At 39.5% G+C, this 23,083-nt stretch overlaps 1 protein-coding gene across 1 annotated transcript in view; it reads right to left on the reverse strand.

Annotated features, from left to right (window-relative positions):
* hs2st1b (heparan sulfate 2-O-sulfotransferase 1b) overlaps positions 1–22,580 on the reverse strand; it is a 163,096-nt gene extending 140,516 nt beyond the window's left edge. Inside the window, exon 1 of the mRNA XM_009302420.5 lies at positions 22,173–22,580. Within this exon, the coding sequence (XP_009300695.1) occupies positions 22,173–22,296 (124 nt within the window). The 5' untranslated portion in view covers positions 22,297–22,580. The remainder of the gene's footprint in view (positions 1–22,172) is intronic.
* Positions 22,581–23,083: the final 503 nt, after the last annotated feature.

Genomic DNA, 23,083 nt, shown 5'->3' on the forward strand with positions numbered 1-23,083 from the left:
AACTGTGCCTAGGGCTGGGCGATTTTTTCGATTAATTCGAGTTTACGTTTTAAGACGATTTAATTTTAAATCAAATCGAGAAATCGCGATTTTTTAAAAAAATAAATTATATAATATATATATATATATATATATATACATACATATATTAAGGGTGGATCCGAACCCGAATACGGTATTCGGAAAGGCACGAATAGCGTGTTTTTACGAATACTTATTTCGAAAAAATACTTAAAAAATTATTTGTATTCGGGAGCAAGAAAAGCATTATATCAAAAAGCAGCGTTTCCTCCTGAGACCACAGTGCGTGAGTGAGAGAGAGAGAGAGCGAGAGAGAGAGAGAGAGCGAGAGAGAGAGAGAGACACTCAGTCGGAGGGCGGGGCGGAGGTAAAAGGTCTCTCTCTGGCACAAGCTTCTCCACAGCAGCAGACAGAGAAGGCTCGGCTGAGCGAAAAAAATACTTCTCTGCATCACTATTTTTGTTAAATAGATTTTTGTACCTTAATTGGGTTCCAGATGCAGTTTATAAACTTGTAGCGGAGTTTTGCAGGCAGCAAGATATATGCTATAGGCTAGTTAACCTTAGCATAGCTTCCCGTCACTTTTTATTAACTTGAAACTCCTCAAATACATTTGGGCACCATGAAAAAGAGTGAGAGTGCTGCTGAGCCATTTCTTGGTCCTCCACCAGTAAAAAAATAAAACTTCATGTTCTTTGTGGAAGCATCTTACAGTCAGTCGTGCTGCAGATAAAACAAACTGATACTGTATAATGTGTGCAAAAGTGAAATCAGCAGAGGCAGAGATATTAAACATCTGTCAACATCTTCTATGCATAATCATTCATTTTCTTTTCGGCTTAGTCCCTTTATCAATCTGGGGTTGCCACGGTGGAATGAACCACCAATTTATCCAGCATATATTTTACGCAGTGGCTGCCCTTCCAGCTGCTACCCAGCACTGGGAAACATCCATACACTCACTTTCACACACATACAATAGGGACAATTTAGCTTACCCAATTCACCTGTATTGCATGTGTTTGGACTGTGGGGGACACCGGAGCACCCGGAGGAAACCCACGCCAACATGGGGAGAACCCAGTCAGGGCTCGAACCAGCAACCTTCTTGCTGTGAGGCGACAGTGCTACTCACTATGCCACCGCGCAACCTTCTATGTAATGTATTATCACATGCACTAAAAGCATCCTCTCCTGATACTGTCTGTGAACCCCCCACAAGCATCAATCCCCTCAATCAGCACAGCTATGCTCTGCTAAATCCTCCACAAGCACCAAACCATCAACACAGCCACATTCTGCCCCAGCAAGTCAGTTTCAAACATAAAAAAGTAAAAAAAAAAAAAAAAAAAACTTTGTGTCTGTTTTGTGGCTGGCAGATGACAATAGCAGGGCTGTATCTTTTAGTATTATATAGAATACTTTTGTTCTTCCAGATCTCCCAGGCAGGGTTTTATTTAGATTTATTTAGCTAATTTTAGTTTTTGGAATTCTGTCCATTGGAAAGAAGTTCTTTCAGAAGAAGAACAGTTTTTTGAAGTATTATTTGTTTTTATTCTGTCTATTCAGTGTCCTTCAACAAGAACGGTGGTGGTGGGGTTCATAATATTCACAATGGTATTTTATTAGTTGTTGGTTTAACCATGGATGAGATAATGGCTTCTATGTTATTTTCTTTTCAATGACATTTCTTGTCACATGTTCAAAAACAACGACCAATATTGCATGTCTATAATTTATATAATGGGTATAATTAAACAATACTTTCACTATAACGTAAATTAGAAGTGTAATAGAAAAAATACAAATACAAATACCGGCTGCTCCGCACATCCCTAATATATATATATATATATATATATATATATATATATATATATATATATATATATATATATATAATACATTATAATGGCACCAATGCGCTTTGGTTCACTCTCTGAATGAAGCAGGAAGCACACCAGAAGCGCCTCTCGGCGACACGCCGCACAGCACCACGCCATGGATTTTAGAATTTTAAACAGGTTTCTATACACACACCGACACAGTCCAGCCACGATTCACGAAGCAGTTTCATTTCAGCCGGCCCACAGAGGGCCATCTGATTAGTTTCATGTTAAATATCATGCGAATGTGCGCGTTTGGTGTGTGATAGTGATAGTTTGGTGATAGTTTAAACTGTCATGTCTGCACCGTGTCGCAGCGCTTCTGGTGTGTGACCTGCTTGACAGCCTATTAAAGCATGAAGTCATGTAGGATTTTATTTGTTGCACGTCTGTGTGGATTGTCAAGACATTCCCTCATCAAGTCGATAAACTCGATCTCAACATGTATGAAGGACGTAAAAGCCTGCCATGTGAAAAAACATGCCTATCTTTTGGTTTGAACACGAGTAGAAGTGAGGGACTGTAGCAGTGAAAATGAAAGTACCCGCCCCCATGACGTCATTTAGCGGACCTAGTTGAAAACCAGACAGATCAGGCAGCATAATACAGAGAGTGGAACAAAGCGCATCAAATGATCGGTATTTAAAAGGGGGAAAAAGAAAAATAGTGTGCTTGTATTTGCTCCTGCTATACGTCCACAACTTCACACACTGGGTTAAATTAGGCTTTACAGTTTCCATGTTCAGTCCTTTTTCTTCCACTGTATTTTTTTTAAGAAAAAGGCAGCAACATTACAATCTGTTATTCAATCAGAAGACAAAGTCAAAGCCGAGCTGACAGCCAATCTTTCCTAGGCTTAGCAAACTTGCAAAAAATACCATTGTATTCCAGCAACTGCAACATTTACACAAATATTACTTATTCAAATCTTCAGCAACGCTATTTAACTTGTGAATTTGTTTTACATTTATTTACACCTTGACCGATTTTTTTATGACATGGCCAGTAAAAATACAATGTTCCTTAACCAGATGGTTTTTCAAGTTACTTTTAAAGAGAGTGTTACTTAAGTCATGTTGTTGTAATGTTTTGAGAAGACTAGTAACACAATAAAAAAATAAATAAATAAATAAATAAATCGAAATTGAAATCGTAAATCGGTCAAACTTTATAAAAAACCTAGATTTTTTTTTTTTTTTTTGCTAAACCGCCCAGCCCTGACTGTGCCTTTCATTTTACCTGCTCAAATAAAACACTTATATCAAACAAAACTCCAATTAACTCCGTTAAACTTTTTTTTAATGCATGGACGTCTGTTACAGTAGTTATTCACTTTGCTGACAGTTTATGTTCATCATATTTGTTGTTCTGTTAATATAAGTAAAAGTTTTTACAGTATTTGTACATAGTGGTGAAGTGCGCCTGACAAAACACAAACTGTCGTATTATTCTCTATGCCCCCTTGCTCAACAATCTCGAGTTTGCAACCCCTCTGGTCAAAAGTATCACGATTCATTCAAACATTATACCAGTTTGAATCAACACATTTTAAATGTTGACGTGACTTTCAACCGGCTCAAGGTGAGTCATTACATCCCAAGTCCAAAAACCAAAAACACTGCAATACTGTAAAAAATACCAAAGAAAATTATTTATACAGTGTAGCATTTCTTCGTAAGGTTCTTATTCTGATATGCTGCTCAAGTCACAAACAACTGTCTGCATAACATTCCTTTGGAAGACATAAACATTTTTAAATAGCAATATCAAACGAGCAGTATTCTTTGCAAATAGAATCTCATTATATGATGATTAAGAGAAGATTACAAACATCTTCCCCGTCACTTTTGATCAATTTACTGTATACATAGAACATATAGCATCTTATTTCATGCCTCTCAATGCATTGCTAGCAATCTGCAGAAGCATTAGCACAGCACATCCCAGAGATTATTGCTGCATATCATTGGCATCAAATTGATTTAAAAAACTCAGTCCTTCGGCTCTTTCATCTCTTTGCCAATAGAACAACATTAGGACAATTTTACGACACCAACATAGGCTTTGTAAAGCGAAGCTATTCCTGTCACACTGCGCACAGCCTTCTGCATATTTCTCTTTGTGAGCTGCACAGCTGGTGGTGGAATGAGAATAAACTGATGTTGTGTAATCTATGGCATAAGAAGAAGAGGGAAAAAAGCCAATAAGAGGTCTGTTTGGCAGCAGCTGAACATCAGATTTATAGCTTGACAGTGATGCTTGTAACTTAGTGGAGTGGGAGGCAAAGCTAAGGGTTTTCCATCTTCTAATGAAGTATGTCATGTGAGACAACCTAATAAGCATAGTGCAGTCTATAAATTCAAAGTCTGCACAGGGCAAATCAGATTTCACTCCTCTGTCAGTCCTGGCATCCTAAGCCTCAAAAACCGTCCATCACGGGGTTAGATCGGCTGCAGTGCTTTCTATTTAATTGACACACTACTTCATGGGCTTAGTTAGATTAATATTTTCCTCATCCATAATGCAAAAAGAAACTGGACTCAGTACTAAATAGGACTGTATAATTTGCATCGAAACACAGAGTGGCATGTACATTCATTTAATTTTAAAAAGGTGCCACTAGGGATGCACCGATACCGATACCAGTATCGGGTCTATACTTGGTAAAATACTTGTACTCGTATCGGCATGAAAGGCCGATGCCACACATCCAGTGATACCACTCAACAGTAATTCACTACATAAGTGTAATTTGTTGTACTACTTGATATCAATACCTTGATGTATTAATTAGCCTAATATATTATATATTAATAGCTTTGTAAAAATTACATATTTAATGCTTTGTTTATTCTCCACAAATAAACATGTAGCAAATTACAATAATAATGTAGATTTTAAATGTTGATTTTTAATCTGTAACAAATTATAATGTAGATTAAAGTGCTCGCATATCTACACCATTATTACTGTAGTAAATTAGCTCAAGGTTATTCTTCCCGTGCCTTTCCCGCCGTTATAATGTTGCGAGTTATGATTTAGGTTTCAGTGCTCGCGTACCTTCTGGACCATTATATAGCTGACTACCTTAGCGGGAGGAAGATTCATTTGAACGGGGCTTCAAATGAATCGACTCTTTAAATCCAAACAAACGAATCGTCCAGCGATGCTATTAAAATAAAAACCCATAAAGTTTGAGCAGGGTAGCAAGATCAAAGTTTAAGACATTAGACTCATTAATATACACAGGCATCTTTCTTTATACAAAATTAAACTTTATTGACTACTCTAACAAAAACTAACACCTAACACAAACACACATTCATACAAGAATAGGGAAGAGTAACTAATGTGAAGCAAGAGGTTGAGAAGATGTAATGATGGGAAAACCTCTGAGTTTGTAAACACAAACCAAGCAAACCAAACGTAATCAAATTCAATATAACCCTTCTATTGTCTCTTTAGGATTGAATTTAGTTCACACCAGTTTAGATGTTGGGAGAAAGGTGATACTTGCAGTCTGTTCGTGATGTCCGAGCTCCCGTTGTTGAGTGCGTGGTTCGGCTGGCTGATCTTTGGTCTTCACAAGGCTTATAGTGAAGGTCGGTGTTTGAAGCTGAAGCCGCAAAAGTTTCTGGAATATGAAATGTCCGAGCGTGGTGCGATTAACCCTTTCCGTCTGGGTTTCCGCCTGCTTTCTTGGAGGTTTCTCTCCCTAGGTTTCTGAGGAAGTTGTAGAGAGTTTGAAGAAAGTTTCAAAACAGTGGGGGTTGGCAGGAGTTGCGGTTCAAAGAGAGACGGGGAGAAAGAGGTTAAACATAGCGGGTGCGAAGAGAGAGAGTGGCGTAGCTCTTTGTCCCAAGCATATATAGGGCGGGTTCGGATGCACCCTCCATGGAAAGTTGACCAATTAGAAGCTAACTTCCTGGAATAATAAATTTACGGCTCTTTGTCTGAGGCATAAGAATTTGCATAGGCAAATTTTATGCAAATCTGGACAAAAATGTTAAAGTCTCTTAAAATGTTAATATTTTGCACTCGTATTAAAATAAAATGTCAACGATTAATTAGTACAGCAAGTGAGCTTTTCGAAAAGTCCAAACTCGATCCGCTTATGAGTTTGTTTGGCTTTGGTGGAGTCAGACATTGTATCCAGAGAAATTAAAACTAAGATATTGATACAGGAGCAAGGAAAACGTTGCAAAACACATGATTAAACATAAAGAGAGTAAAGTTTATATGAAAACATCAGTCTTAGACAAGCAGCTTAAAAAGTCCTGACCCATTCCTGTGTTCAATGCTGCATGGAACATTCCTTTTGGGTCGTAAATTCCTTGGAATCAGGTTTCGAGTTTTCTCTGGGCAAAGTTGGATCGGTTGTGGAATAAAAGCAATATAATTATGTGTCTGGTCGGCCATATTTGTTACAGCTTAGTCCTTATAAACAATCCGTTTATAAAATACATTATTAACAAATCTTTAGGCTACTGAAGAATAAACCGAATACGAAATAATTTTTTTTGGTCCTCCCGGTCTCCCTCACAAGTCCAAACACATGTGCTATAGGCGAATTGGGTAGGCCTAATTGTCCACAGTGCATGTATGTGAATGTGCATGTATAAGGGTTTCCCAGAGACAGGTTGCAGCTTGGAGGGCATCCACTGCGTAAAACATATGCTGGATAAGTTGGCGGTTTATTCCACTGTGGCGATCCTAAATTAATAAAGGGACTAAGCCGAAAATATAATGAATGAATGAAATGACTATGTATAAATTTGTTATAAATGGGTTGTTTTTGTTCCAGTCACATACATTAAATGTTTAGATATCTATTACACATGGTACTGCTTATATTATTTCACTATCTGTACACCAATGTAAGTAGTGAATGTGCGTGTCTGTGGATGGGGCTGTGTCGGTGTGGTAATGTGGGCTGGTGTGGATACAGTGCCAGGGTCGATTTTTAGTCCCAGTCAGCTCCTGTTTTAAAATGTTATTTTTTATACAGCAAATTTCATAAAAGATTGAACTGCTCTGAACTGAATAGTCTATACTTAAAGCAAAAACTCTTTAATTTCAAAATTGCAATGTGATTATATAGACCTATATTCACGATTTAACATAAATCAGCATGTAAAAAACTATTTATTTCCTTTTCTTCATAGCAAATTAACATGCAACTTGACTGTTGCATAAAAATAATAGGTTAAATAACAAAATGGGATTTAATCAACAAGCAAGTTAAATATAATTTAAATGAAAATGAAAGAGCTAAGGACGAAAACCACCTCAAATGTTCTTGAATAAAACATGTTACAGTGATGTACATATGTACAAATATATAATGTCCGAAAAAAAAAATTTTTAGAGGCGTTTTTGACAGATCAGAGCCACCGTACAAGCAATAAGCTAAATACAGATTGTATTACTTTAGGAAATGCGGCGTAGATTCATCCTATTTGGCGTTTTAGATTTTTTAAACACATGAAGTGTCAATTAGACTACGCTTCTGTGTTTGTTCTTGCTGTCAATTGTGAGAAAAATGATTGATGAAAAGTTTATGATAAACCGCTGTGTTTCACTCAACTGCAGGCGCAGATTTGTTCTCCGAGTCAGATTTTGATTCAACATTTGAGCATTGAGCACACATGACTTTATGACAAACACAGAGCATAATATAAAGACAGAATGTGCAGCAAATTGAGAGCCCTTATGCTGGATTCAGTGACCGGCGCACCTCTCCCTCGTGCTGCTCTAAAGGTTGTCAGATCCGTGTGTGTGTGTGTGTGTGTGTGTGGTGACAGTCCCCACACGCGCTCATTATAATCCATATGAATATTCTGATCAAACTGAATACAATCTTACATCAAGAACACATGGCAAGCAACGCGTTGATAATAACAAATAATCATATCAAATTATAAAACAACTCAAATTATCTAGCGCGTGTCATGTTTACACATGTAATATTTTTTCCTGGGGTAATTTAAAGCAAAATACACAACGACACTATCAAAAATACCCACAACGATAAGGAACATGGTTACTTATGGAGTTATTAACTCACAGCAATACCAAAGGAAGAAAGGATGGACTTTGAAGGAATAAACATGTGAGGAGAGCTCCATTATAGTGCACTGGACAAGTCTGAACAAGTTCCGCCCACGTATGCGCGGGGCAGGCAGTTTTGTACAATAAAATAATTTATTGGCTTAAAGATATCGGCCTAATTTAGACATCAGATCGATAACGATAATCTTAAAAATAGCATTTATCGGCCGATAACGATATGGCAGCCGATATATTGTGCATCCCTAATATATATATATATATATATATATATATATATATATATATATATATATATATATATATATATATATATATATATATATATATATATTGTAACGAGCAATTATATGCCACGTCGCCCTGGTCGCAAATTTCACCCAGCTGGACCTTCATCAAGCCAGGATCGTACACAGCTGGAGCTCATCAAGCGGAGAGACATATAAGCCCAACCTACGCCAGGAGAAGATGAGCTTCATTCCTTCTATGACTCCCTGTGCTAATGCTTGTCTCTCTGTCTCTCCTTAGCGGACTCCAGCTCGTGACGATCCTGCACCCGACTACTCACCGTCCTTCACCTACTTCCCGGAGCACCAGAGCACCTCACCCTAAAGAAGAGCACCTTTTACAGCACATTCACTTTGTAAATAAAGCACCCTCCGGGGACTTGTCTGTAAACTCATCCTGTTGTGCCGCTGTTTTCCCTCTGCCTCGCTACAACTGGTGGAGAATGCGCGCTTTTTCAGAGGGAAAAAAATTCAGCACTTACCAGTAAGAAGAAGTAACCACTGAATTTTCTCTGTTTTTCTTCTGTTTACAGACAGGCATCCGCTCTCTCTCTCACTCACGCTCTCTTACTCGGCTGTCATCCCCTCCTGAGTCATGTCGATCGAAGAGGTAGTACGCCATCTAGCGGAAATCTCAAGAAGACAACAAGTGATAACTGAACAACTCACCGCCAGACAAGACCGTATGGAACAACAGCTCCGCCAAGCGGCCGGTTCCAGCCAGTTCTCTGAGGTGAGCGCCCATAGATTTATCACAAAACTCAGCGACCTGGATGATATTGATGCTTACCTGCACACCTTTGAGGTAATTGCGGAAAGAGAGAGATGGCCGAAGGAAAGTTGGGCAAGGATGCTAGCGCCATTCCTGACTGGAGAAGCTCAAAGAGCTTATTTCGCATTAGAGACACCGAAAAATGACGACTATAAAGCATTAAAAAAGGAGATACTCGCCAGAATGGGACTCTCCAATATAAGCGCAGCACAACAATTTTCTCAGTGGTCCTATGATGACAAACAGCCGGTTCGGACCCAAGCAGCCAACTTATCCAGATTGGGAAGATTATGGTTACTGGGAGGAGATCCAACCGCAGTCCAGGTCGCTGAGAAAGTAGTCATTGAAAAGATGATGAGGGCGCTACCCAGACGGCTCCGCACACTTACCAGCATGAGGAACCCCGACTCGCTGGCCGCTTTGGTGGAGGCGGTGGAGCTGGCGGAAGCTCATGTGGCCCGGGAGACTGGGGAGAGAGCGGCTCTGCCACCCCGGAGGGTAAATGCGCCATGGCGACCGGTGGAGGGCACATCACGACCAGGCAGCAGACCGGCGGTCCCCAGCCCAGTCGACGAGCCGATGCCCACAGAGCCAACAACACTCTCGGCCCCGGCCTGGACGGCAGGGTGCGTGGTACATCGCAACGTCCCTCCCGAAGCTCCCACCCGAAAAGTATGTTTAGAGGGGAAAACACAGACGGCCACACTGGATACAGGAAGTGCAATAACACTGGTCCACCCAAACACGTTAAAATATCATCAAGAAGGGAAAGGTCGAATCCCGATTACATGCATACACGGTGATACCCGCCACGTACCCGCCCAAAGAGTCACTATAGCGACTAAGTCGGGAAGCTGGCGCATCGAAGTAGGAGTGGTTCCAGATCTTCCTGTACCCCTTCTTCTGGGCAGAGACTGGCCGGGGTTCGATGATCTCCTCACCCACCATCAGGCTCGATCGGCTCGGGCAAAGAAAAACAGCAAGGGACGGGCTCAACGGGACCGCCAAACAGCGCTGATGGCCACCGAGAGCGACAGAGGGGGTGAGTCATCATCGGCTAACCTGTACTATGATCTTTTTCAACAGATTACCGCAGGTGGCGATTTCGGGAGAGCACAGCGTGAAGATGAAACGTTGAAGCACTGCTGGCCACAAGTCCGGATCATAGACGGTAACGAACGGTTTCCCAGCCCTCACCCCCTCCCACATTTTATTGTGCAAAATGGTCTGCTGTACTGTGTCGCAGAGAGGCGGGGGGAAACAAAGACGCTATTGGTCGTCCCGAGGACCAAAAGGGAGACTGTTCTAGAACTGGCACATACTCACCCGATGGCAGGACATCTAGGAGCAGCCAACACGATCAAGAGGATCAGAGATCGTTTCCACTGGCCCGGGTTGGATGGAGAAGTCAAGAGGTATTGTCAGGCATGTGACATATGCCAAAGAACGTCTCCCCAACGACCACCCCCCAGCCCTCTGATACCATTACCCATCATTGAGGTGCCCTTCAACCGCATTGGCATGGACTTGATAGGGCCTTTGCCGAAGTCGGCCCGGGGACATGAACACATCCTTGTCATCCTCGACTACGCCACCAGATATCCAGAAGCGATCCCTCTGAGAAAAGCCACGTCATCGGCAATCGCTAAGGAGCTGTTTTTATTATGCAGCCGAGTAGGAATACCAGCAGAGATACTGACCGACCAGGGCACCCCATTCATGTCCCGGTTGATGGCAGACCTCTGCCGCCTCCTAAAGGTAAAGCAAATAAAAACCTCTGTTTATCATCCGCAGACTGATGGCTTGGTGGAGCGTTTTAACAAGACGCTGAAGCAGATGCTCCGCAGGGTGGTGGCAGAGGATGGGCGCGACTGGGACCTCATGATCCCGTACGTGCTTTTCGGGATCAGAGAAGTTCCCCAAGGATCTACAGGTTTTACACCTTTTGAATTGCTGTTCGGCCGTCAACCACGAGGGCTATTAGACGTGGCTCGTCAAGCTTGGGAGCAAGAGCCAGCCCCACAACGGTCAGTGATTGAGCACGTACGGGACATGAGAGGACGTATAGAGAAAGTCATGCCCATTGTCAAGCAACATCTGACCGAAGCCCAGCGCGCCCAACAGCGATTATATAACCGGCCCGCCCAACCCAGAGAGTTCCAACCAGGGGACAAAGTAATGATCCTGATACCTACCACCACCTCGAAGTTCTTGGCCTCTTGGAAGGGGCCATATACAGTGGTAGAAAGGGTAGGGCCGGTAAACTATCGAGTCCGTCAGCCGGGACGAAGAAGAGAAGAACAACTTTACCACATCAATTTGATGAAGAAATGGGTTGCAGCTCCAGGTCATCTAGTTGCCTTCTCAGAAGAAACTTCTCCCGTTGTCCATATAGGTGAGCAACTCTCACCGAATCAGAAGGCGGAGCTGCAAGCCTTGGTCGGTCAGTTCAGGGATGTGTTCTCAGAGAAACCGGGCCGAACCACCATCATCCAGCACAACATCATCACCCCACCTGGCACCATCGTCCGGCAGAGGCCTTATCGAGTACCAGAAGCTCGCCGGCTGGCTATCAACGATGAGATCCAAAAGATGAGGAAATTGGGAATCATCGAACCATCTCGTAGCCCGTGGTCCAGCCCCATAGTGATGGTCCCCAAACCCGACGGCACCCTCCGCTTCTGCAATGACTTCAGGAAGCTGAACGAAATTTCCAAATTCGACGGGTACCCCATGCCTCGGGTGGACGAGCTGCTGGATCGGCTGGGTGGAGCCCGATTCATATCCACGATCGACCTCACCAAAGGCTACTGGCAACTACCACTAAGTGAAAGCGCCAAGGAGAAAACCGCCTTCTCCACTCCTGGTGGGCACTGGCAATACCGGGTTCTTCCCTTCGGGCTCCACGGGGCACCAGCAACATTCCAGCGTATGATGGACATCCTGCTGAGACCCCACCAGCCGTATGCAGCAGCATACCTCGACGACCTAATCGTCCACTCCGAGTCATGGGAAGAACATCTATCCCGGTTGCGGAGGGTGCTCCTTGATCTTCGTAGGGCTGGGCTCACAGCTAATCCCAAGAAATGCCACCTGGGTCTAGCAGAAGCAAAATACCTCGGTTTCCACATCGGTAGAGGTCTCATACAGCCACAACAGAACAAGATCAGAGCACTACAAGAAACTCCACAACCCACCACAAAGACCCAGGTACGTGCATTTCTGGGGTTAGCGGGCTACTATAGATGTTTCATTCCCAATTTCTCATCCATAGCCAGCCCGTTGACAGACCTGACCAGAAAGGGGCAGCCAGAGAAGATACAATGGAACAGGGAAACAGATGGCGCGTTCCAAGCCCTGAAGACGGCACTAACATCTTCTCCGGTACTGCACGCACCTGACTTCGGCTGCCCCTTCATCCTACAAACAGACGCTTCCGACTCGGGCCTGGGCGCGGTCCTCTCCCAGGTCCACGGCGATGAAGAACACCCCATCATGTACGTGAGTCGGAAGCTTACCCCTGCAGAGACCCGGTACGCCACGGTGGAGAAGGAGGCCCTGGCGATCAAGTGGGCAATCCTGGAGCTCAGATATTATCTCCTTGGCAGAAGATTCACCCTGGTGACCGACCACGCTCCACTTCAATGGATGTCAACGGCGAAAAATAACAACGCTCGAGTCACCAGATGGTTCCTGTCGCTCCAGGATTATAACTTCACGGTACAACATCGAGCCGGGGCCTCCCACGGAAACGCCGACGGGCTCTCAAGGCTATGGTCAGGATGGGCAGGTCTGTCAAACCATTCTACCCCCCCTCACAATACTCTACCTTTTCTCCGCAGGACACCCAGGACCAGGACGACGCTAAGGGGGGGGGAATGTAACGAGCAATTATATGCCACGTCGCCCTGGTCGCAAATTTCACCCAGCTGGACCTTCATCAAGCCAGGATCGTACACAGCTGGAGCTCATCAAGCGGAGAGACATATAAGCCCAACCTACGCCAGGAGAAGATGAGCTTCATTCCTTCTATGACTCCCTGTGCTAATGCTTGTCTCTCTGTCTCTCCTTAGCGGACTCCAGCTCGTGACGATCCTGCACCCGACTACTCACCGTCCTTCACCTACTTCCCGGAGCACCAGAGCACCTCACCCTAAAGAAGAGCACCTTTTACAGCACATTCACTTTGTAAATAAAGCACCCTCCGGGGACTTGTCTGTAAACTCATCCTGTTGTGCCGCTGTTTTCCCTCTGCCTCGCTACAATATATATATATATATATATATATATATATATATATATATTTACATTTACATTTAGTCATTTAGCAGACGCTTTTATCCAAAGCGACTTACAAATGAGGACAAGGAAGCAATTTACACAACTAAGAGCAACAATGAATAAGTGCTATATGCAAGTTTCAGGTCTGTAAAGTCTAAGAAGGAAAGTATTAGTATTTTTTTTTTTTTGGTACAGTTAGTGTGATATTCAGAGAGGCAATTGCAGATTAGGAAGTGTAGTGGAGAGTAAATAGTTGAGTTTTTAGTCGTTTCTTGAAAGTAGCGAGTGACTCTGCTGTTCTGATGCATATAGGGAGTTCATTCCACCAACTGGGCAGATTGAGCGTGAGCGTAAGCGTGAGCGTTCGCAAAAGTGATTTCTTCCCTCTTTGGGATGGAACCACGAGGCAACGTTCATTCACAGAACTCAAGTTTCTGGAGGGCACATAGATCTGCAGAAGTGAGAGCAGATAAGAAGGAGCAAGGCCAGAAGTCACTTTGTAGGAAAACATCAGAGCTTTGAATTTGATGCGAGCAGCAACTGGCAGCCAGTGCAAACGGACTAGCAGTGGAGTGACATGTGCTCGTTTAGGTTCATTGAAGACAACTCGTGCTGCTGCGTTCTGGAGCAGTTGAAGAGGCTTGATAGAGTTAGCTGGAAGCCCAGCTAGTAGAGAGTTGCAGTAATCCAGTTTGGAGAGAACAAGAGCTTGAACAAGGAGTTGAGCTGCATGTTCAGATAAGAAGGGTCGGATCTTTCTGATGTTATAGAGTGCGAATCTGCACGATCGAGCAGTTCTAGAAATGTGGTCAGAGAAGTTTAGTTGGTCATCAATCGTTACTCCAAGGCTTTTCACCATTTTGGATGCAGTAATGGTTGCCCCATCCATCTGGATTGAAAAGTTATGGTGTAGAGTCGAGTTGGCAGAAACTACAAGCATTTCCGTTTTTGCGAGGTTCAGCTGAAGATGATGATCTTTCATCCAGTGTGAAATATCCAACAGGCAGGCTAAGATGCGAGCTGGAACCGTGGGATCATCAGGATGAAAAGAGAGGTATAGCTGGGTATCATCAGCATAGCAGTGGTAGGAGAATCCATGTCTCTGGATGACTGGTCCTAGAGATGATGTGTAGATGGAGAAGAGAAGTGGCCCAAGAACAGAGCCTTGAGGTACCCCAGTGTTTAGATGCTGTAGGTTGGACAACTCTCCCCTCCAAGACACCCTGAATGACCTGTCAGTGAGGTAAGATCTGAACCATTGTATAACACATATATATATATATATATATATATATATATATATATATATATATATATATATATATATATATATATATGTGTGTGTGTGTGTGTGTGTGTGTGTGTGTGTGTGTGTGTGTGTGTGTGTGTGTGTGTGTGTGTGTATGTGTGTGTGTGTGTGTGTGTGTACACATACACACATTTTAAAAAATAATAATAAAATGCAAATTTAATCAAGTTAAAAAAATCAGTTGTATTAATTATCAACTTAAATATTTGTGAAATAAAAATGTAAATATTTATTATTCTTAAAAGTCAAATTAGTTTTAGATATAAAATGTAGTTTGTTGTTTTAAACTTGTTTAAATACACATTATTTTGCAATTATGATAATTCATTCATTCATTCATTCATTCATTCATTTTCTTTTCGGCTTAATCCCTTTAATAATCTGGGATTGCCACAGCAGAATGAACCAGAGTATGTTTAATGCAGCGGATGCCCTTCCAGCTGCAACTAATGAAGATAATTGTTTTTAAAAGATTAAATTTAACATTAACTTAAATGAAAGATTAATACACTAAAAAAAATATTAGTGACTTAAATATTGGTGAAATAAATGTAAACAAATATTTTAAAATAGTCACTATTATTAAATGTCAAATTAATTTTAAATATAATATGTAGGTAGTCCTTTTAAACTTGTTTTAATACATGTTGTTTTGCTTATGATGATAAATGTTTTTAACAACAAACTTAAATTGAAGATTAATAAAAATATATTGTATTAATTGGTGACTTAAAAATTGATGAAATAAATGTAAATACATATTTTAAAATGTACTATTATTAATTTTAGAAATATAATGTAGTTTGTAGTTTTAAACTTGTTTAAATACATATTGTTTTGCTTATAATAATAATAATAATAATAAACAACAACAACAACAACAACAACAACAACAATTCTTTGTAAAAAATTTAAATTAAACAAATTTAAATGCAAGTTTAATAAATTAAAAATAAATCTATTGCATTAAATTGATTACTTAAATATTGGTAAAATTTATCAAATAAATATTTTAAAATATTTACTAATATTGTTAAATATTTTTTTGAAAAAAAAGAGGTTTGTCCTTTTAAACTTGGTTAAACACAGTTTAATTTATTTCTAAAAGATTGTAAATATGTAAAATTAAACATATATTAAATTTAATACATTTATTTATTCTATGCATTTTGTTTTTTTTTTGTAAAGAATCTAATAATGTATATAAATGTTTTATATATTTTCTCACATTTAAATAATAATTTTAATTAAATATTTACATTCATTTATTTTTGAAAAGTTAATTTTTTGTATTTATATTCATTCATTTAAAAAAAAACAACTTGCTGCAGACAACCTTTGCCACGAGTCATTGTGCAATTATTAATTAAACACATCATCTTCATAATATGGACTAGCAACCTCGGCAAAAAACATTAGTGGCTATAGATGTATTGTTATTGCATTGTTTTAAAAAGAAATCTCTGGACTCTAATCTGAAAAAATAAGCAGTGATATGACCCACACCTAATAGCCAACAGTCAAACCACAAGTATGGCAAATGTGGGTCATCCTAGGTGCCAACCAGAGACACATTTGCTTTGCAAAATTTATGAATTCAGCAGAGGAAAACTTTGACTGCTTGGTCAGGATGCAAAGCATGTAGACTACATATTGAGCTGTTCAAAATCTTGGTCTGGAATAAGGATCGATTTTTATGAAGCCATAACCTTAATAAAGACAAGAAAGGTCAAGGCAAACCTAAACGAGCATCAGTTGAAGGCTTGAAGCCTATCATTTGTCTAATAATCTCTACCTGTCTTACACACTGAGCCCATAAAATGAGCATATGCATAAGCTGATTATAAACAAAGGCAGATTGGGAAGGAAAACTGGATCAGTGTAAGAGTTTAATGAAGCATCTTACAAAATGCCCTTTTGCTGAATTAATATCTCTCTGAAAAACATTGCTATAGACTAAAAGGATTCTTCATCCATAAAAATAAATAAATAATTATGTAAATTTACTCACTCATATACATGCTGGAGAATGTCTTTTAGAAGCAATAACAATGCATTATGCCTAGATCAACAATTCTGTAAGGCTTATAGAGGTCAATTTAAGATAATCTTTTAAAGACAATAACTAAATGAATTGATAATGATGCAAAGCGTCCAAAAAATCTCTATTACTTTTTCATTTTTCAAAGAAACACCCTAAAGCAGGTCGCACACCAGAAGCGCCACGCAGCGCCATGTATTCTAGAATTCTAAACATAGGTTTCTATCAGGATACACACACCGGCGCCGCAAGTCACCGGCTGTCGGCGGTGCCCGGCGATGGCTCAGGACGCAGTTCATTTTTCAGCCGCGCCACAGTGCGCCATCTGATTAGTTTCATGTTAAATATCATTCGAATGTGCGCGTCTGGTGTGTGATACCTTAAACTGTCATGTACGCGCCGTGTCGCGGCGCCGAGCGGCGCTTCTGGTGTGCGACCTGCTTTAGGCTTCTACGGCCAAGTTACCATAACAACATGGAAATAGTTACTGTGGAAAAAAAAAAAAGTGTTGTTCCATTTGCCTTTTTTTCTATAAACAAATGTCAAAAACAAAAAAATAAAGATACATACAGAGAAGCAAAATAACAATTGTTTTTAAGCCTAATACTGTGTTCACACCAGACACGGATAAAGCATCAAGCACTAGTGACTTGCATGTTAAGTCAATGCAAAGTTGCGAATAGACATCCTGTGGTGTTATTCGTACGAATAAGGTGGCGTAAGTTGAGCATTTTGGAAAATCTGAACTTTGGAGAACATTCACTCAGTGTTAACCAGTCAGGGGCTTTCACTTGTAGGGGGCGTTATTATGAAGCTGCGTCTCAAATGTCACATACACTACGCACTCATGCACTTTGTACTTATGCACTTACAACACTCAACAGCATAGTACATTAATGTAGTGTCGTCCCAAATGGAGCACTGTTTTTTACTAAGTGGAAATTTAAACCATTTCCCTGATTATGTTTGACAGTTGCCAAATCAGTGAAATAAATGACTAAACTATCAAATAATACCTGCCATGAGTATAACCGCATTAACCATCGGGAGGCACTATAATCACTCTTGTAGAAAAATTTTGCTTTCACTATCCAAAATAAATAAAGTTATCCAACACAGGCGCCCGACAGGGGCGGACTGGCCATCTGGCAGACCGGGCACTTTCCCGGTGGGCCAACGTACTTTTTGGGCCGGGCTGATCATCGTCTTATGATCTGATCGGCCCATAAAAGGCTTAGCAGCCTATCATTTTTTTCTGCCTTATTAATTGACGCTGCTGTGATCTGTGACTCTCTGAAAGTAAGATGCTTTTTTTCCCCAGACTGACAGACCGGGCCGGCCCATGTGACACTCTGCAGCCCATTGGCTCTTTTCTGTATTGACATTGGGCTGGCCCAATCACAAACTCCTATTTTGGGCTCTGTATGAGCGTGCGTCGTCTGTGTTTATTTGTCAAAATAGTCGAGAGTCAGAGAGAAGAAATGCAAGGGAGGCGCAGAGAAATCACGGGAAATACACCGCGTTTCATTTTGCGGTTCTGAAAAGTTCTCCGTTCATTCTAGTCACGGCTAAAAACGCAAATCACGTGACCACACACACACTCTCTGCCTAGAGTTGCAGCCAGTAATTCAGCAGGTGAGCATAAACCCCAGGTGAGAGTATAGTGCATGTCAGACAGTTCATCTGCTGGATGATCTCATCTCACTATAGTTGTTAAACGTGATATTGAATTCATCTTGTTGTTTTGGCTGAGTGCAAAGATAAGCTAATATATTAATTTATGTAACCACGTACACTGATTCTGCATATTGACTGATTGCTTACATTTATCATATAAATTTATTGTACGTTATACTGTTATAATGGCCATTATTGATTATTAAAACTGATATTCTGCAAAAGAGACAGGGTAAAGTTTGTTCTTTTCAAAGAAAATTAAAGGAGGGAGTTATATTTAAGCCCTGTTTTGTTATAAATATGCAGAGTGAAGATGATGCTCATATAAATATGCAGCTACACGAGGCTGTTTGGTGTCTGTTAATCATAATATCAAAATGAAACAAATTTGACTTATATTATGTTTTCATTGTTTAGATAGTGAAACAGCAAGCAGGATGAGGTGAAAGAGGTTATAAAGTACACTGTTCCCTTTGAAGATTTACCCATGCATCACCAGGCAGTTTTTGTTATGTTTATTACTGAATATAGGCTGAGTGAATAGTGTGTTGAATGAGCTAAATTGGCTGTAGTGTACGAGTGTGTGTGAATGAGTGTGTATGGGTGATTTCCAATATTGGGTTGGGGCTGGAAAGGCATCTGCTGCATAAAACATGCTGGAATAGTGTGCAGTTCATTCCACTGCGGCTACCCCTGATAAATAAGGGACTAATGCGAAGAAAAATAAATAAATGAATAGTGTATTTTTTAGAACTCAACAAATATCTTTATGGACAGTATACAGAAATTAAATTGAGATTAAAGTTTGTATTTATTTATTTCATATATATGGCTTTTGTGTTTTATAAAATATGAGTTGATTAAAATACTGGACGTGCATAGATAGCATTTTGATTGAATGTAGTGGGCCGCTCTGGCCCAAAATGCCAGGGCCGATTTTTTGCCCCAGTCCAGCCCTGGCGCCCGATAACTCCGCCCCTTCAGCTACTGTATGTGAGCAAAGCTGTTGTCAATGTATGTGTGAAGTGTCCATCATTACACACTTCATTTTACAGGCTGAATGAGTGCATCATCTGGGTATTTAAAGTGCACTTATTAATTTTAGAGTTTTCAGTGTGAACGCACTACTTCCACAATTTATACTACAAAATGGCATAGAACAGTGCATAAGTATGCGATTTGGGACACGGTTAAAGTGCCTGTAGTTGGTCTCCCGAGGGGATATCATTATACCAACACCAGACAACAGCTCCTCAAACTGGGTTCATCTCATTCAGAAGCACAGTTGAAGGCCTCTATGATCCAGATATAGTTTCTGGAGGAGTTGATGAACAAACAGAGCTGGCTGCACCTCTGAATGTATCTAGTGGACTCCTTGTTAGCCATTTAGCAACAAAGCTAGAGTCACCGGGCAGAAAGAAACCCTGCACATGGCATGAATCCAAATCTAATGTAAGTGAATTTCACGTGCAAATGAATCAAATTTGACACACAAACGAAGCGAATAAATTCAAAATGTTCAAAAAATGATGTTTAAAGTTAAAGAAAAAAAAAGAGCAGCTAGGCAATATGATGAAAATATCACATCGTGATATAAGTAATCTCACATACCGATATATATCTCAATATAGCACATTTTCTGTAAATTTAACCAATAGATTGTATAATGACCACAAGGAACGGACCATTTATACATCTCACTTTTATATACAGTTTAAGGTATATACTCAAAAATGAAGTTATTAATATATTAATAACTACATTTTAAGTATGTGCCTTAAAATCACATTTATGTGATCATTTTTCTCACTTTTTCAGAACTCTTGATCAAGTATTTAATTAGGAATGTAGAAATATAAAATATAGTTGAAGTGAGAATTATTAAATATTTCCCAAATAATGTTTAACAGAGCAAGGACATTTTCACAGTATGTGTGATAATATTTTTTTCTTCTGGAGAAAGTCTTATTTGTTTTATTTCGGCTAGAATAAAAGCAGTTTTTAATTTCTTTTAAACTATTTTAGGTCAACACTATTAGCCCCTTTAGCTATTTTTTTTTTGATAGTCTACAGAACAAACTGTCATTATACAATAACCTGCCTAATTACCCTAACCTGCCCAGTTAACCTAAATAACCTAGTTAAGCATTTAAATGTCCCTTTAAGCTGTATAGAAGTGTCTAGAAAAATATCTTGTGAACTACTATTTACTGTCATCATGGCAAAGTAAAAATAAATCAGTTATTAGAAATGAGTTATTAAAACTATTATGATAAGAAATGTGTTGAAAAAAAATATTTTCTCTATTAAACAGAAATTGGGGGGGGGGAAACAGGGGGGCTAATAATTCTGACTTGTAAACAATGAAATACAAAACTAAAAAAAAAAAAAAAAAAATTATTACTGCTTCATGTCCAAAATTTTTGCTAGATAAAATGAAAGTACAGTGCCAACATCTTGCAAGCTTTTAATGTTCTCCCTATACTGTTATTCACATTTCTGCTTGCATCACTGTGGTGTCATACAAGAGTGCTGTCATCCAAATGATAAAAATAAATAAATTTCCTTAAATACAACATAGCGCATAATATAAATAGTAGTATTATAAAAGGTGAAAAATAAAATTGTTATTCACTTAAAATCTAGTTATTTTCTAGTTATTTATTTTGATTTAGTTATTGGTTTAGTTATAATCTAGTTGTCTTCTAAATATAATGGAAGTTTAAAAACATCAACATGGATCCATCTTTATGGTTCAGATGAATTTGATTCTGAAATCAACAATAGCTTAAACTTTCTCATGAAGCACTGAGAAGAGTGTACTCAAGTCTAATAGTCTCTCTCTAAATTCTGAGCATACACAGTCATCATAATTACATCAACTCTGTCTCAACTTCCATTGATTAATCCGGTAAATTTATGTTTTATGATTGAAAAGAAACTATTTTTCTTATGGCTAGTTGCATTGGTTGATGGTTTAGCACGGAAAAAAACACCATTATGATAGATTTATTTTCCAAAAAAATATCTGTAAGCAATGAGATATAATGACATTGAAAAGTGAGCAGCTACTGTAGTTTTGAAAATTATAATAGATAACAACATTCACCATATGTTATCCACCCTTTAGGTTTGACCTCTTAAAAAAGATGATTCATTCAAAAAAGTAAAAAGTTACACATTGTTTACTTTCCATCAAGTAGAATTCACGATTGAATTTATGACTCATTATTTATGATTGTTTATGATTGAATTATTCATTATGAGTTGATTTCTTCTGTTAAACAAAAAAATAAGACATTTTGAAGGAAGCTGAAAAACCATTGACTTCCGCAGGATATATGTTTTTCCTGCTATGGACGTCAGTGGTTACAGCTTTATAGCTTTTTTTAAATGTATACATTATATCCATATTGTGTTTAGCCAGAAGAATTAAACTTAAACAGGTTTTGAACAAGGGAAGAGGGAGTAAATGATGACAAAATATTTATTTATTGGCTCACTACTTAAGTCTACAACATGTACAGAATGAAAAAGCTATTAAAAAACAATAAGCATTGACGTGAGGGGGAGTATAGAACAGAAAGATGTGGGTGAACTACTTCATCGTGATTGCGCAATGCAAATCTGGATGTCTTCAGCAATCCTCCAGCAATGTCTTGCAGGAATGATGTTTAAACGAGACAAACAGCAAAACAGTCTGTTTCAAACCCACCTAAACAGCATCATTTTGCACAAGAACAGCCTGCATACATGACGTCCACAACTGCTGTCTAAGTAGGCACCTCACTTAATTCAGTTTAAAATTAAGACAGAATCGCAGTCTTACCCAGCTTTGCCCGAGACTCATCCAGCTTCTGAATCTGGTTTTCAATAAACAGCATCGCCACTCCAAACGCCATAACAGCCAGCAGCTGGAACTTGGGTGGCATCATGATCCTCAGAAGCCCCATCAAAGTATCGGATGATTATCTACATGTCATGCCGTAAAATGTGAATGATAAGCTTGAGTCAATCCGTTACTGGAGCAGTAATATCGACTCCGGACAGATGATCTCGATTATGCGCGGAGAACACAGTAAAGTTACGGTAGTGGAAGCCGAAGGCATCAGTGCAAACATGAGCATTTCAGACGCTCATCTGTTTGCAGATGGTGGCTTTTTCTGTTGGAAAGCCAGGGAGTACTGACTCTTGTTTAGTTGTTGCACATCGGTTCAGCTCCAATCATCCTCTGCTCTCCTGCGTCACTCAAGCAGGGATTTTATTCCTCCTCGGACTGAAAAGAGGGGAGCGGAATGGGATGATGCTTACAGCGCCCACTGTTGGTTTGGAGATTGACATGATACACGGAATGTTTACGGGTCATTTCTGGCATTAGATAATATTTCAGTCCCCCCATATTTTGTAAAGTGGTTGTTGACATAAAATTAAATTTTAAAAGCATTTTTATTATATAATGAATGAAAAAATTACATTTAAAGCATTTTTACCATAAAAATAATATTTGTCACAAAACAAGCTATATTTTTCCTGTTCCTGAGGCACTTCCTTGAAATTGCATGTAGAAAAAAAATAATAAAATGCACACAGTGTCTATTTTTCTTTTCAGTACTACAACTATTTGTTGTGTTCTTTTCTGGTGATAAATACAAATAAAATAAAAATAAGATATTATATATATATATATATATATATATATATATATATATATATATATATATATATATATATATATATATA

Source organism: Danio rerio, chromosome 6 (assembly GCF_049306965.1).
Source record: "Danio rerio strain Tuebingen ecotype United States chromosome 6, GRCz12tu, whole genome shotgun sequence".
NCBI classification, from domain to species: domain Eukaryota; kingdom Metazoa; phylum Chordata; class Actinopteri; order Cypriniformes; family Danionidae; genus Danio; species Danio rerio.